The sequence below is a fragment of the Staurois parvus genome, unplaced genomic scaffold (genome assembly GCF_062004578.1).
Source record: "Staurois parvus isolate SC_StPar_1 unplaced genomic scaffold, SC_StPar_1.0 ptg000561l, whole genome shotgun sequence".
Lineage (NCBI taxonomy): Eukaryota > Metazoa > Chordata > Amphibia > Anura > Ranidae > Staurois > Staurois parvus.
Window position 1 is genome coordinate 4,740,357 of NW_028318357.1, and position 14,079 is coordinate 4,754,435.

At 37.6% G+C, this 14,079-nt stretch overlaps 1 protein-coding gene across 1 annotated transcript in view; it reads right to left on the reverse strand.

Annotated features, from left to right (window-relative positions):
- Window positions 1-14,079, reverse strand: part of NT5E (5'-nucleotidase ecto) — a 139,143-nt gene that overhangs the window by 31,449 nt on the left and 93,615 nt on the right. Inside the window, exon 4 of the mRNA XM_089691338.1 lies at window positions 8,094-8,291. Within this exon, the coding sequence (XP_089547464.1) occupies window positions 8,094-8,291 (198 nt within the window). The remainder of the gene's footprint in view (window positions 1-8,093; window positions 8,292-14,079) is intronic.

Genomic DNA, 14,079 nt, shown 5'->3' on the forward strand with positions numbered 1-14,079 from the left:
CTACTGCTTTAAATTACCTTTATTTTTTTCAACAAAGTACATTTCGTTGTTAATCAGCACTTGTGACCCTGGCTTAGTTTTGGTAGGCAGGTTAGCCTGCATTCTATCTGCCAACAATACTAATTCTAAATGTAATTTCATATTCTTGGGAGCAGAATTCTTATCCGGTACACTGCAAAGTGCAAGCCAAATATTTATGTTCATGATTCATTTGGGTTTGTTTTACTAAATGATTACAGAGCTCTTCTGTTCACAACAGACAGTTTTTCTGATAAAAATATTTTAAGTATACATTCAGCAGTTATAGCAAAGCATAAATTACTATTAGCAACCCCCTTGTTTGTCTCTGAGCTCCTGCACCATAGAGATGATTTTTGTTATAAACTATATTGGATACAAGTATCCTCTTCCGATTATTAAATCCAGAGTAAATCTAAGAGTACGGCCAGCCCAGGGTACCTAGGAGTACAGCCAGACCAGGGTACCTAGAAGTTTGGCCTAATGTGGGCTCCATAGAGAGGAAATTGTCTGCAAATGTTGGGCACCACATCCATAACAGACTTTTATTATCTCAGAACTGAACACCGGGATTGGACAACCACCAGCTAAATGCCTGGGGGTGTGTTTATAAAAAAAAATCTGCATAATATTTTGCCCAGGGAAAGTGCATGCACACTATTTATAAATGGGGAAAAATAAAATTTGAATGTTATTAGGCTATTTCTTGTGCTGGTCAAATGTTTTTTAAAATGAAAAATATTGCATTTGCCCACTAGATAGTGCTGAGTACCATAGGCATTTCCTATGATACGTATTGCCATCTAGTGGCCAAGTGCAGTATTTGTGGTTTTAATTCAATGAAAAACATTTGACTAGTACAGGAAATAGTCCATAGCAATTGTTTTTTGCCCCATTCTCCAAAATTTCATTTTTATAAATAGACAAGATAAGTGCGTGAGTAGCCCGCATATTAATATTATTTTACAGGATTTATATAGCACCAACAGTTTGGTCAGCGCTTTACAATATAAAGGGAGACAATACAGCAACAATACAGTTCAATACAAGAGGGGTAGGAGGGCCCTGCTCCTGGGAGCTTACATTCTAATAGAGAGGGGCTGGTGGTACAAAAGGTAATACCTGTGGGGGATGGACTGATGGGAGAAATAGAAGATTTGGTTATTAGCTGAAGGCAGGATAAGCTTCCCTGAAGAGATAGGTTTTCAGGTATCGCCTTAAAGTGAGCAATTAAAGTAGGGCATTAATCTGATGTTAACTGAATACTTTGTGAGTTAAAGTGGAACTACACTGCATTTGAGCACCACTAACACCATTTCATTCATTTTTAATATTCAGAGCAAACGCTCCCATCCATCCATGTCTTCATGCTTTCATTTGCTGAGAAATCCCCCCACACAACCCCTAAGCATTTCTGGCTGTGGCCATCTTGAGTAAGAGCAGATGATTCATGTAGCATTTACTACATGTAGCTCAACAAATAGATAAATCATTTTACTAACAACAATATCTTTTTTGGTGAGTTTCTATGCCTATATGATAAATCTTCGTGTATATACAGTATTTTAAAACTAAACTGTACAATAGGCCAAGGTTATGCCTCTTGAAGAATCACAACCATTTTAAAGTAATCTCCCGTCCCTAATTAAAGTACATTCTCCATCTACAATGGTTTGCAGGATAAAGAGCAAAAACAGGTATCCTTGGAAAAATTTTTTGAAATGTTGGAAACTATGCAGACTAGGCTCCTCTCCTGCTCTCCTGCTCTCCTGGACCATCTAGGAGAAGCTGTAAAAGCAGGAAGTGCTGCACATTAACCTTTTCATCCTGAGGAAGTGAGAAGGGTTCATTAGGTACATTAGCCAATCTATTGGTGAAACTATACAATCATATTGTGAAGTAAAAAGTGCTGTGCTACATGAAACAATTGCACAATCCCTATATAACAAAAAACAAAGTGAAAACTTTTTTTTTCAACAATTGTATATTTTATATTCTATATTTTATTTTATTTTATTTTTCAGTTTGTTTTTTGTTATATAAGGATTGTGCAATTGTTTCATGTAGCTCAGCATTTTTTCACTTCACAATATGATTGTATAATTTGCCCCACTGAGACATGGGTTGTGTGCACTACAGTATCTATACGCTTAACTTTTGATTGTTTTCATTTCACCATAGTTAGCGCTTGAGTTATTCAATTAATTTTAGATTTCTATTGGTGAAACTGTCTCACATTTTTTTCCTATGTAATTTATAGACAAAAGAAGTAAAAAAGAAACAAAAAAACACTCTTTTCTCTATTTTAATCGGTGTTATTTTAAAAATCATGTTACTGTAGAAAAAAATATACATTTTATTTTTTAATTTGACCAGATTATAATGATATTAAAATGTGTAAGGCATTGGAAAATTATATGAAATAAAAGCTTTTTTGTAAAATGTTGTACATTTTTAAATGTGACACTAAACAAATATCAAAAAAGAGTAAGAATGAAAAGAAAAGTTTAAATATTTCTGCTTAAAAAATGGAAAACCCCCAGCAAAACTGCCAATGAAAGGCATGACAAAAGTAGGACAGGGCATGCTACATATGCCCTGTATACTTCAATGAAGTTAAACAAATACAAGTATCTCCAACCCCACATCTGTCTGCTGCTTTTTTATCATAAACCTAACAAAGCAGATAAGATATTATGCTGAGAAAAGTTAAACTCAGCTGCAAAATAATCAGTTTGAGTCTCACAAACTGAATGCTGGCCAAAACTACAGGCTTAATTATTTGGCTGGTTACATATGCTGCAGGTTGGTAAGCTTGTTGTTATGTTGTTATGGCAGCAATCTAGTTCACAACAGTCAAGAGTATATGAAAGAATGAGAAGAAGGGGATATAATATACCTTTTTATACAGTTGTTTGAGACTGTCTTTATCTGGTTTGGGTTAAATAATAATAAATAATAATCCTACATTCCAAATTACAGAGGTTGTTTTCAATGATAAAATCCCCCAAATTTTTAATTTGAACAGCACTATCCAAATATTCGCATACATTCCAACTATCTTGTTGGTTAGACCCTGTGATACTGCATCTCAATTTTCCTAATCTTTCCCCGTGCCCCCATGATATCATATATTTGTCATACATCTCCTTTATTTCTGCCCTCTTCTTTGTCACTCTCCATTTCTCTATTTTGCATTCTCTCACTTAAATACCTCTACATTCTATTTCTTCTAAATGTTGCAGACATAAACATTCGTTGACCAAACCTCAGATAAGTTATCCATGCTCAGATGGGTTTACCTCCAACAAAGTAGAATGTTTTTCATTCTTATTTTAATATATTGCACAAAGGTTTAAATTGGCCACATCCTCTTCTTTTTATCCTGTAACAATCCCTTATTATTATTATTATACAGTATTTATAAAGCACCAATGGTTCGCTCAGCGCTGTACATTACAAAGGGGGACAAAATAACTGACAAAATAAAGAATGTGCTGTACAGAACTCAGTTTCACAGAGAAAACCTGATAACATCAAACTATGCAAACAAATGCTATATATGACCTTGAATCCAACAATTCTAATTTAAACAAGGTGTAAATGATCACTTAATAGGCTGTCCCCCACTGCTTTGGTCTATGCAAATCAGTTTTGCAAAGTTCAGTGCAATTTATGTCTTAAGTACATACAGTCAGGTCCACAAATATTGGGACATGGACACAATTCTAACATTTTTGGCTCTATACACCACCACAATGGATTTGAAATATAACAAACAAGATGTGCTTTAACTGCAGAATGTCAGCTTTAATTTGAGGGTATTTACATCCAAATCAGGTGAACGGTGTAGGAATTACAACAGTTTGCATATGTGCCTCCCACTTGTTAAGGGACCAAAAGTAATGGGACAATTGGCTTCTCAGCTGTTCCATGGACAGGTGTGTGTTATTCCCTCATTATCCCAATTACAATGAGCAGATAAAAGGTCCAGAGTTCATTTCTAGTGTGCTATTTGCATTTGGAATCTGTTGCTGTCAACTCTCAAGATGAGATCCAAAGAGCTGTCACTATCAGTAAAGCAAGCCATCATTAGGCTGAAAAAACAAAACAGACCCATCAGACAGATAGCAAAAACATTAGGCATGGCCAAAACAACTGTTTGGAACATTCTTAAAAAGAAGGAACGCACCGGTGAGCTCAGCAACACCAAAAGACCCGGAAGACCACGGAAAACAACTGTGGTGGATGACCGAAGAATTCTTACCCTGGTGAAGAAAACACCCTTCACAACAGTTGGCCAGATCAAGAACACTCTCCAGGAGGTAGGTGTATGTGTGTCAAAGTCAACAATCAAGAGAAGACTTCACCAGAGTGAATACAGAGGGTTCACCACAAGATGTAAACCATTGGTGAGCCTCAAAAACAGGAAGGCCAGATTAGAGTTTGCCAAACGACATCTAAAAAAGCCTTCACAGTTCTGGAACAACATCCTATGGACAGATGAGACCAACATCAACTTGTACCAGAGTGATGGAAGAGAAGAGTATGGAGAAGGAAAGGAACTGCTCATGATCCTAAGCATACCACCTCATCAGTGAAGCATGGTGGTGGTAGTGTCATGGCGTGGGCATGTATGGCTGCCAATGGAACTGGTTCTCTTGTATTTATTGATGATGTGACTGCTGACAAAAGCAGCAGGATGAATTCTGAAGTGTTTGGGCAATATTATCTGCTCATATTCAGCCAAATGCTTCACAACTCATTGAACCAAAGAGTTTTTTAAGGGAAAGAAGTGGAATGTTATGCAATGGCCAAGTCAATCACCTGACCTGAATCCGATTGAGCATGCATTTCACTTGCTGAAGACAAAACTGAAGGGAAAATGCCCCAAGAACAAGCAGGAACTGAAGACAGTTGCAGTAGAGGCCTGGCAGAGCATCACCAGGGATGAAACCCAGCGTCTGGTGATGTCTATGTGTTCCAGACTTCAGGCTGTAATTGACTGCAAAGGATTTGCAACCAAGTATTAAAAAGTGAAAGTTTGATTTATGATTATTATTCTGTCCCATTACTTTTGGTCCCTTAACAAGTGGGAGGCACATATGCAAACTGTTGTAATTACTACAGCGTTCACCTGATTTGGATGTAAATACCCTCAAATTAAAGCTGACAGTCTGCAGTTAAAGCACGTCTTGTTCGTTTCATTTCAAATCCATTGTGGTGTTGTATAGAGCCAGAAATGTTAGAATTGTGTTGATGTCCCAATATTTATGGACCTGACTGTAGTCTTGTTGGGATTATTTTCACTGTACTCAGAAAAGCAATCAATCTCATACAAAAACACTTATACTGTACAATGCACATTTTGTATTTTTAAAAGCACTTAAAACCCTACATAAAATGGTGGTAGATGTAATTTCACACAATATTTGTACTACTGTTTATCAAATCTAAGTTTTTCGGAAAAAATATACTAAAATTAATTTAGTATATTTTTTAATTTAGACAATATAATCCCTCTTTTTTGCAAAATATCAATGATTAGGCTATGCCCAGTAAATAGATACCAAATATGTCAAGTCTCACAATTACATGTGTCTACAAAATGATGAAAAACTGCAGTATCCAACAGTGACCATATGCAATACTTTAAAATCCTTTACAGATAATCAGTTTATCAGAGTAATCAGAGAATAATGGCCATAAAATTATTGCACTCGCTCTAGCATGCTTGTCAATACAGAATATTTGTGGAGCATTTATCTTTTATGTACATATGTGCATCTGACGCATGCACTTGTGTATGTATGGGTGCAGTTTTTTTAATATATATTTGGTTTCTTTAAATCTAATTTTAGTTAAGATTACTTTTTTAAACTTCTTTCTTTTTTAGCTTTACTTTATTGCGGTCACAAGGGGGCTGATAAATTCCCTATGTAATAGCATAGCTCAGATGACAGGTTCTCTTTAAGGAGACATTAGGGGTCTATTAGACAGCGAAAGGGTTAAAGGACACCATAATTCTTTGTTTTAAAAATAACTATTTAATACATGATAAAGATTTCCCAGAGAACTATGGGAAGCACATCAAATGTAATCTCCTTTTAGATAAATTAAACATTTCTGGCTGCAGATTACAGGTGGCAGTGGTGATCTAATACATTCTTGGGTAAGTGACCTCATCTGCTAGAAAAATAAAGAATAGTCTTTACATTTAGGGAAACAAGTTCTGATTTGAATAATGTTTTTCCTGTAAATTCTTAATATTGACAATATTCACTAACAATTATTAGATCTTAGTTCACCTGTCAACAATCTGAACCACTGCTATACTATTGTGCTTTAAATAGATTGTAAGCTTTTTACACTTTCTAGAGAATGCTATATTGTAAACTAGGACATTGACAAACTTTAAACCCATTTTTTTGTATTTATCATGCTAGAGTATGCTTGCACAGTCTCCTAACATTTCCTGTCCTTAAAGTATAACTGAAGGCAAAACTTTTTTTTAGTTTTGGATAGAGTGTTTTATTACTGTCAGGTTTTATTACTGTCTGTGTTCTGTTAGGGAGATTCCCCCTCTCTATTTGTTCTGTCTACCATTATCATTGAAGATGAAAACAAAAGAAAATCCCTAATTTTGGGTTGTTTCCAGAAAAGTAATAGAGGGGAAAACTTCCAAAGGGGACATTAATTCTGGTGACCTGGGTGTACCCAAAGAATTCCCTTAATTGGAAGGGATTTCCTCTCATTTCCTGTTATGGCTGTGGGACAGGGTGTGAATGGAAATGGGACACAAATGATGACAAAAAAATCTGAAAGGGGTTATAACCCTCCCTTTCTCTATCCAAAATGAAAAAAAAGTCTTGCCTATAATTCTACTTTAAAGTACTGTATATCCAAAGCTAATTTTTGTTTTGGTATTTTATTGGATAAAGTATGGGTAAAACTTTTGTCAGGCCTTTTTCTTTTGTCATGTGTGTCCCATTGGGGAGACATCATTTCCTATCCTGTAAAGACAACTGTCAGTTTAGACAGCTGTCACTAGAACAACGGTCATTACTGGAAGCTTTTTCCTCCTGTTCTGGTGACAACTCAACATTTTGGATTTTCCCAACACTTATAGTCCTGGTGAGAATCAGAGCAAATAGAAACTGAAGTTGTAACCTCTCACCACCTCTCACCAAAACTAAGAAAAAAGTTTTTTTTTAATTTAAAATGTTTAAATTTTCTTATTGCCATAGGAAAACTGTAGACATGTTATCATTTGATCTATTTGAATATTCCATAGGGACATTTTCATTTACTCTTCTGAATTCAATCACATACACCAACCACCCATCTTTATGTGCCCCTGCTATTTCTCATTTACAGTGTGGGTAAAGTGTGGCAAATATGTGTGCCAATAAATGAGTAGAATTGAGGTCAATGGGTCTCCATTTGAAATTGGCAATTTTAAAAAAGCAAAAGGTGTTGCTAAATGTAGCATTGGTCACCTAAGCCTAAAGTTTCCATTAAAAATATGGAAACCCCAAAAATTAGTGGTGGCAAAAGTCAGTTTAGCAAACTAATGATACATTTGGACTGAAAATCTACCTTAGGAATGCAATGAATATTTTGACAAATGATCGGCAGATTAGCACTTTATAAATATATATATTGTTATATGTTACGGTCATGTCTTATATTTGCCAGAACGAAAAAAGAGATTACTACTCAACACTTTTTAGGCACAATGTATACACCATATGAAGTTACATATTTGTTGATATGTCTGAATATATTCCTATTTTCCACTTCTTAATGCAGAAAGCATATGAGAAACTGAGCATATAGATAAAAAGTAAGTTACATCTTTGTGTTTAGCAAATTCGCAGCATTACAGATCATTTTCACAGATGTATAGACCCCTATAATGTGTAATGAGAGAGATGCAGCAATGGGCTAAACTAAATCCAAGATAGGGGCTAAACACCATGCCATTGCTTTTTATATTAAGCAACATACTACACATTCCAGATTCCAATCAGAAAGCCTTTAGATTTTCAACAAGTGAGGTTAGATTTACCAACCTTCAGGAATGCTGCTGTTCAACAAAACTGGATTTCCTGAGGAATGTAATACATTTCCTTGTGCATCAAACGTCACATTTAAATAGCCAAGATATTTTCCAAAGGCATATGCTTGAACCACTGGTACAGAACGGCCATCATCGGATTTCACAATAAAAGGATATTCTCCAACTGGGACATCATTGGAAGGTGGTGGTCCTGTAATGACATGAATCAAAGGATGAATTCTGACAAGAATTACTAATGCTTTGTTAATAGGATTATATCAGGGAGACAAATATGCATTATAAAAGTCCAACAGGGCTCCAAGCTGTTGCCTCTTCTAATGCATTGAGCTTATTTGACAAATGTGACTGTTGTAGGTGCTTGATAGGTAGCATTTTATATTTACTGCTGATCCATCTAGCATAATCCCCCGACCTTGTAGCACTACCTATAACACTGCATAGATGGAAATCCTTTTCAGCCTAACATTTATTTCCAGCCATAATCTGAATAATATGTTGATTGCAATGTGACTGCTACTAGCATCCATAGCAATAATCACATACCTTGCATGATTTCAAGCAATTGCCACCAAAGCATAAGGAATACATTTGCCCACATCCTGGAAAATCAGAGTGACAGATCTGAAATTGAGGCATACCACACATGTGTAAAGGTAACATATCAAATCATATTATATCATATCATATCATTGTGAAGCCACCAGCTGAATCTAGCTTCCTGATGACATCCCCAAAGAAAATGGTGGTGTGGGACCAAGTGAGGGGCAGAAAAGAAGTGGATCTCAGCAGGACAATGCTGGATCCTCTGGATGGATGAGTGCCTTAAAGATGCAGGACCCACAACCAAGTAAGCAGGGGTTAAAAAAAAAGGAGGGGGGAATTGTGAAGATCCACTTTACCAAATGCCCACCTTTATTTTACAATGCACAGTACCGTAACAGTGGGTTAGAGTGCCTTTTGAAATCAATGGTACTACAACACTTCACACTTAACATTGCTACATGCGTTGCACAGATCTAAGTATAAGAATTCATAAAATGTTTATGAATTCCTCTCTCTTTAAGAGAACTGACTGATGCTACCACTGCAACATAATGCTGCAGAAAACGTGCATGCCTGCAAATGTATTGGCTGCACCAAGCTTATACTTGTGGGTGTTGGATGTAGTAGATATGTTACGGCAGGTGAGCAAATCTGTTACTGGCAGAGAACTGGCATGTCTTTTGACTAAATACAAGCATAATTTCATCTACACCTCACATTTATTATTTCTGGTAGAAGACCTTCAAACATAAACAGTCTTACTACATTGATAACACTTTGAAAGGTTCATCAGCAGAAATATTCTATAGTAGAGCCGCCTTTCTGCATGGTTAATAGAGGCTGTTGCCTAGGGTACAAAGGCTCCCAGAAGTAGCACGCAGCCATGAAATTGGTGCTTTGGCCAACCTAGAACTAATCTACCAACAGAATAGGATGACGGTTTGTCCTACGCTTTTAATTTGTGTGTACAGGCACTTTAAGCCTCTGTTCCCCGCAGCCTCATACTGACTTGTGGTACCTTTAACTTCTGATTCTGTTAGTGAGGTTCTAAAGCTAGCAGTCCCTGAGGTAGGAGGAGGAAGTTAGTAGGTAGCTTGCCTGGAGGGGAAGGAAGCATAAATCTGGCTCTGATCTGATTTGCTGATATTGATTCCCTACAATTATACAGCTGCCAAAACAAATAGGAACAAAAAGTTCACTACACTTTCACTCCAAAAAAACAATAACAAAAAAACCCAAATTATGTACAGTACTTCAGTTCTATACTGTCTCTGCTTGTCCTACTGTATTTTACTTGTCTTTACCATGGTAGTGATTTTAACTGTAACCAAGACATTTATGACACTAGAGTTGTTCTGCTGGACAATCCACCTCCCTTTTAAGTTTATCGCAGACATCAGGGAATGGATGAGCATTGTCCAATGTTGTCGTGGAAGAGATTTACTAACACTGCCCAGAATCTGATGCAGCGATGCATGGTAGACAATCCGCTTATAACTTCAGCTTGTTCATTTAAGATTTAACAATAAAACCTGGAAGCTGCTTTCTGTGCAGAGCTGCACCAGATTTTGCACACTCCAACTTTAGTAAATCTCCCTCATGGCGTCTGTTGACACATCTTCTGCCTTACACAAGAATGGGTGAGGGGGACACAACTCTTTGGGCCCATCTGCGCATAGGACTGAAGCTGCTCTTTGCCCTATTTAGGTTTTTCTATGAGAGTTATGTTTAAATTTATATGGTATGGTATTTTGTGTGAACTTCCCCTTTAAGAAAAGGGAAAAAGAATTTGCTGTGAGGAATCTCAGCCAATGGGAATTCTTGGAATTTTCTGGCATGTCCTGGATATAAATTTTGGAGGGAATGGGGTTTTCCTCACACCTCCTGTAATAAAAAAGGCTGGAATAAGGCCAGTCATGAAGACACTTCTGATGCAAGTGTTAGAGGGTGGAGAGTGGTGGAAGTGAAGCCTGGTTGCAGCAATGTTTGGGAATGTTGGATGGAGGGAGGAGGAGCAGCGCCTGACTGATAGTGGATCTGAGGAAGGCATCATGAAGGCCTGTCCCAGCCACTGCATGATAAAGAAGAGGCTGTCCCTCTCCCCTTACTGTCAAGATCCAGTTCTTGTGGTAGGCGAGGCAGGTCTCAACATTTGGGCTGGAAACAGTGTGCCCACCCCCCACCTACCCCCTACCCCCTGTGGTTGCTAGGCAACAGGAGCGTGCTGCTTCAGTACAGCACACAGAACACATTGAGCGTTAGAAGACAGGCTGAGCCTGGAGTGGCAGAAAGATACAATGATACTCCAGTAAATGGTGTACAGCAGACTTCTGCTCAAGGTGTCTGTAACCAGCTGTCTGTGATTTAAATGTAATCAGTTCCTTGACTGAAATAGTGAAATCCAAGTCTAATTTAATGTAGGTGGTAATGACCCTGCTACTGCTATTGCTACTTGTTCTACTTCTGTTACTGAGTTGGTTCAAAAATGTTCTCCTGCTTCAAGGATGCGTGTACCAGAATCATGTTTTAAAGAGGTGTTACCATGCAAAGTTTCACCTCTTGGTTTCCAAAAAATATGGAAGGGTGACTTTGTGGATACATTGTCACTGCTTCGATCAGCTAAGGATTTTACCTTTAAATCCATGAAAAAATATGATGAGAAATCAGATGATGATAGGTGTAGGCCAATTTCATGGTCTTTTAACCAAGTTTTTTGGTGGTGTTAGCATCCGAAAAAATGTATTCCTGACGGTGTTTTTGAAATTCTTATAGACACATCCTTGATGGAATTTTGTTTACCTTTGGATAAAAATTGACAGGATAAAATCATTGATTGCATTTTTTTCTAAGGTGTGAAAAGGTCATATAAAGGGAGATGCAATCCTTGTTAGTTTGTTAGCCTTTACCTGCAGGATTATACTTGTGGGGAGAGCCTTTTGTAGGCGTTTATTTATAGCTACGTCAGGATTGAAATCATCTTATTCTCATATTTGGCTTACTTGCTCTCCTAAAGAGGATCTGATGGTCTGGTCTATTTCTGAGAGCTTTCTGGAAGATTTCAACGGCAGATCATTTTTACCAGGAGGAATTTGTAGACTCTAATGCTTTTCAATTATTCACAGATGCTGCTGGGTCTTGAGGATTTGCAGCCATTTGGAAGAGTCACTTGTGCTGCCAAGCTGGCCTAAATTCTCGGTACTTAAAAAAGCCACTAAGAACATTGTCTTACAGGAGCTCTTCCCAATAGTAGTGGCCCTTGAGTTATGGGGATCGAGCTTTGCTAATAGGCGTATTCTTTTGCACACTGACAATAAAGGTGTGCTATTTGCAGTAAACTGTTTATCCTCCAAGTCTTTGTTTGTCATTCAGCTTTTAAAACTTTTAGTATTTTTGTGTTTGAAATTTAATATCTGGTTAAAAGCTAAATTTATTCCTGGAAAAACTAATACCCTTGGTGACGCACTGTCTCGTTTTCAGATTTTCCTTTTTTGCCAGTTTCTTCCCAATGCAGATCCAATGGGCCATGTATGTCTGGAACACTTGTGGAGTCTGATATGATGGTTGTGTTTCAGGCTATTAAGGATTCGGTTTCCCCGCATACTTGTGCAAACTATTCATCTTTCCTGGAATAAATGGGTCTCGTTCTCTAAGAACTGAGTTTTTTTCCCCCCAAAGATCCTTCAGAGAGTATCATTTTATTAATTTTATCTTCATAACGCATTGTCAACTCTCATATAGCCCCACAGTATAAACCTTGGCGGAAGTTTCTTTATTTTTCAGATTAATGAAGCTTTCGGCCTGTATGCAAGCCCAAAAGGGGTATAGAAAAGCACACTTTGCCCCGGATGTTAGAAGACCTATATCTAGGGCCAATTTAGTGCAACTATGTCAAGTAACTTCTTTTATTTGTTTTTCTCATTATGAGGCTTTATTATTCAAAACAACCTGCGTACCCTAATAAAAAAGGTGCTACTGGCATTCATGTTGATCCTCATGTTGGTACTTACAATGCTTTGAAAAAGTATTCACGCCACTTCAAATTTTCCACATTTATCATGTTACAACCAAAAATGTAAATGTATTTTATTGGGATTTTATGTGATAGACCAACACAAAGTGGCAGAAAATTGTGAAGTGGAAGGAAAATGATAAATGGTTTTTAAAAATTTTTACAAATAAATGTCTGAAAAGTGTGGCATGCATTTATATTCAGTCCCTTTTACTCTGATACCCCTAACTAAAATCTAGCGGAACCAATTGCCTTCAGAAGTCACCTAATTAGTAAATAGAGTCCACCTGTGTGTAATTTAATCTCAGTATAAATACAGCTGTTCTGTGAAGTCTTCAGAGGTTTTTTAGAGAATGTTAGTGAACAAAAAGGATCATGAAGGCCAAGGAACACACCAGACAGGTCAGGGGTACAGTTGTGGAGAAGCTTAAAGCAAGATTAGGTTATAAAAAATATCCCAAACTTTGAACATCTCATGGAGCACTGTTCAAAAAAAATGTGAAGAGTATGGCACAACTGAAAACCTACCAAGACATGGCCGTCCACTTAAACTGACAGGCTGGGCAAGGAGAACATTAATCAGAGAAGCAGCAAAGAGGCCCATGGCACCTCAGGAGGAGCTGCAGAGATCCACAGCTCAGTTGGGAGAATCTGTCCACAGGACAACTATTAGTTGTGCACTTCACAAATCTGGCCTTTATGAAAAAGTGGCAAGAAGAAAGCCATTGTTGAAAGAAAGCCATAAGAAGTCCCATTTGCAGTTTGCGAGAATCCATGTGGGGGACACAGCAAACATGTGAAAGAAGGCCTAAAAGGAAAACACTATGTGTGGCAGAAAACTAACACTGCACAACACCCTGAATACACCATCCCCACCATGAAACATGGTGGTGGCAGCATCATTTTGCGGGGATGCTTTTCTTCAGCAGGGACAGGGAAGCTGGTCAGAGTTGATGGGAAGATGGATGGAGCCAAATACAGGGTAATCTTAGAAGAAACCTGTTAGAGTCTGCAAAAGACATACAGCTAGAGCTACAATGGAATGGTTTAGATCAAAGCACATACATGTGTTAGAATGGCCCAGTCAAAGTCCAGACCTAAATCCAATTGAGAATCTGTGGCAAGACTTGAAAATTGCTGTTCACAGAAGCTCTCCATCCAATCTGACAAAGCTTGAGCTATTTTGCAAAGAAGAATGGGCAAAAATTTCACTCTCTAGATGTGCAAAGCTGGTAGAGACATCCCCAAAAGCACTTGCAACTGTAATTGTAGTGAAATGTGGTTCTACGAAGTACTGACTCAGGGGGGCTAAATACAAATGCACGTCACACTTTTCACATTTATGTGTAAAAACTTTTGAAAGCTGTTTATCATTTTCCTTCCACTTCACAATTATGTGCCACTTTGTGTTGGTCTACATAAAATC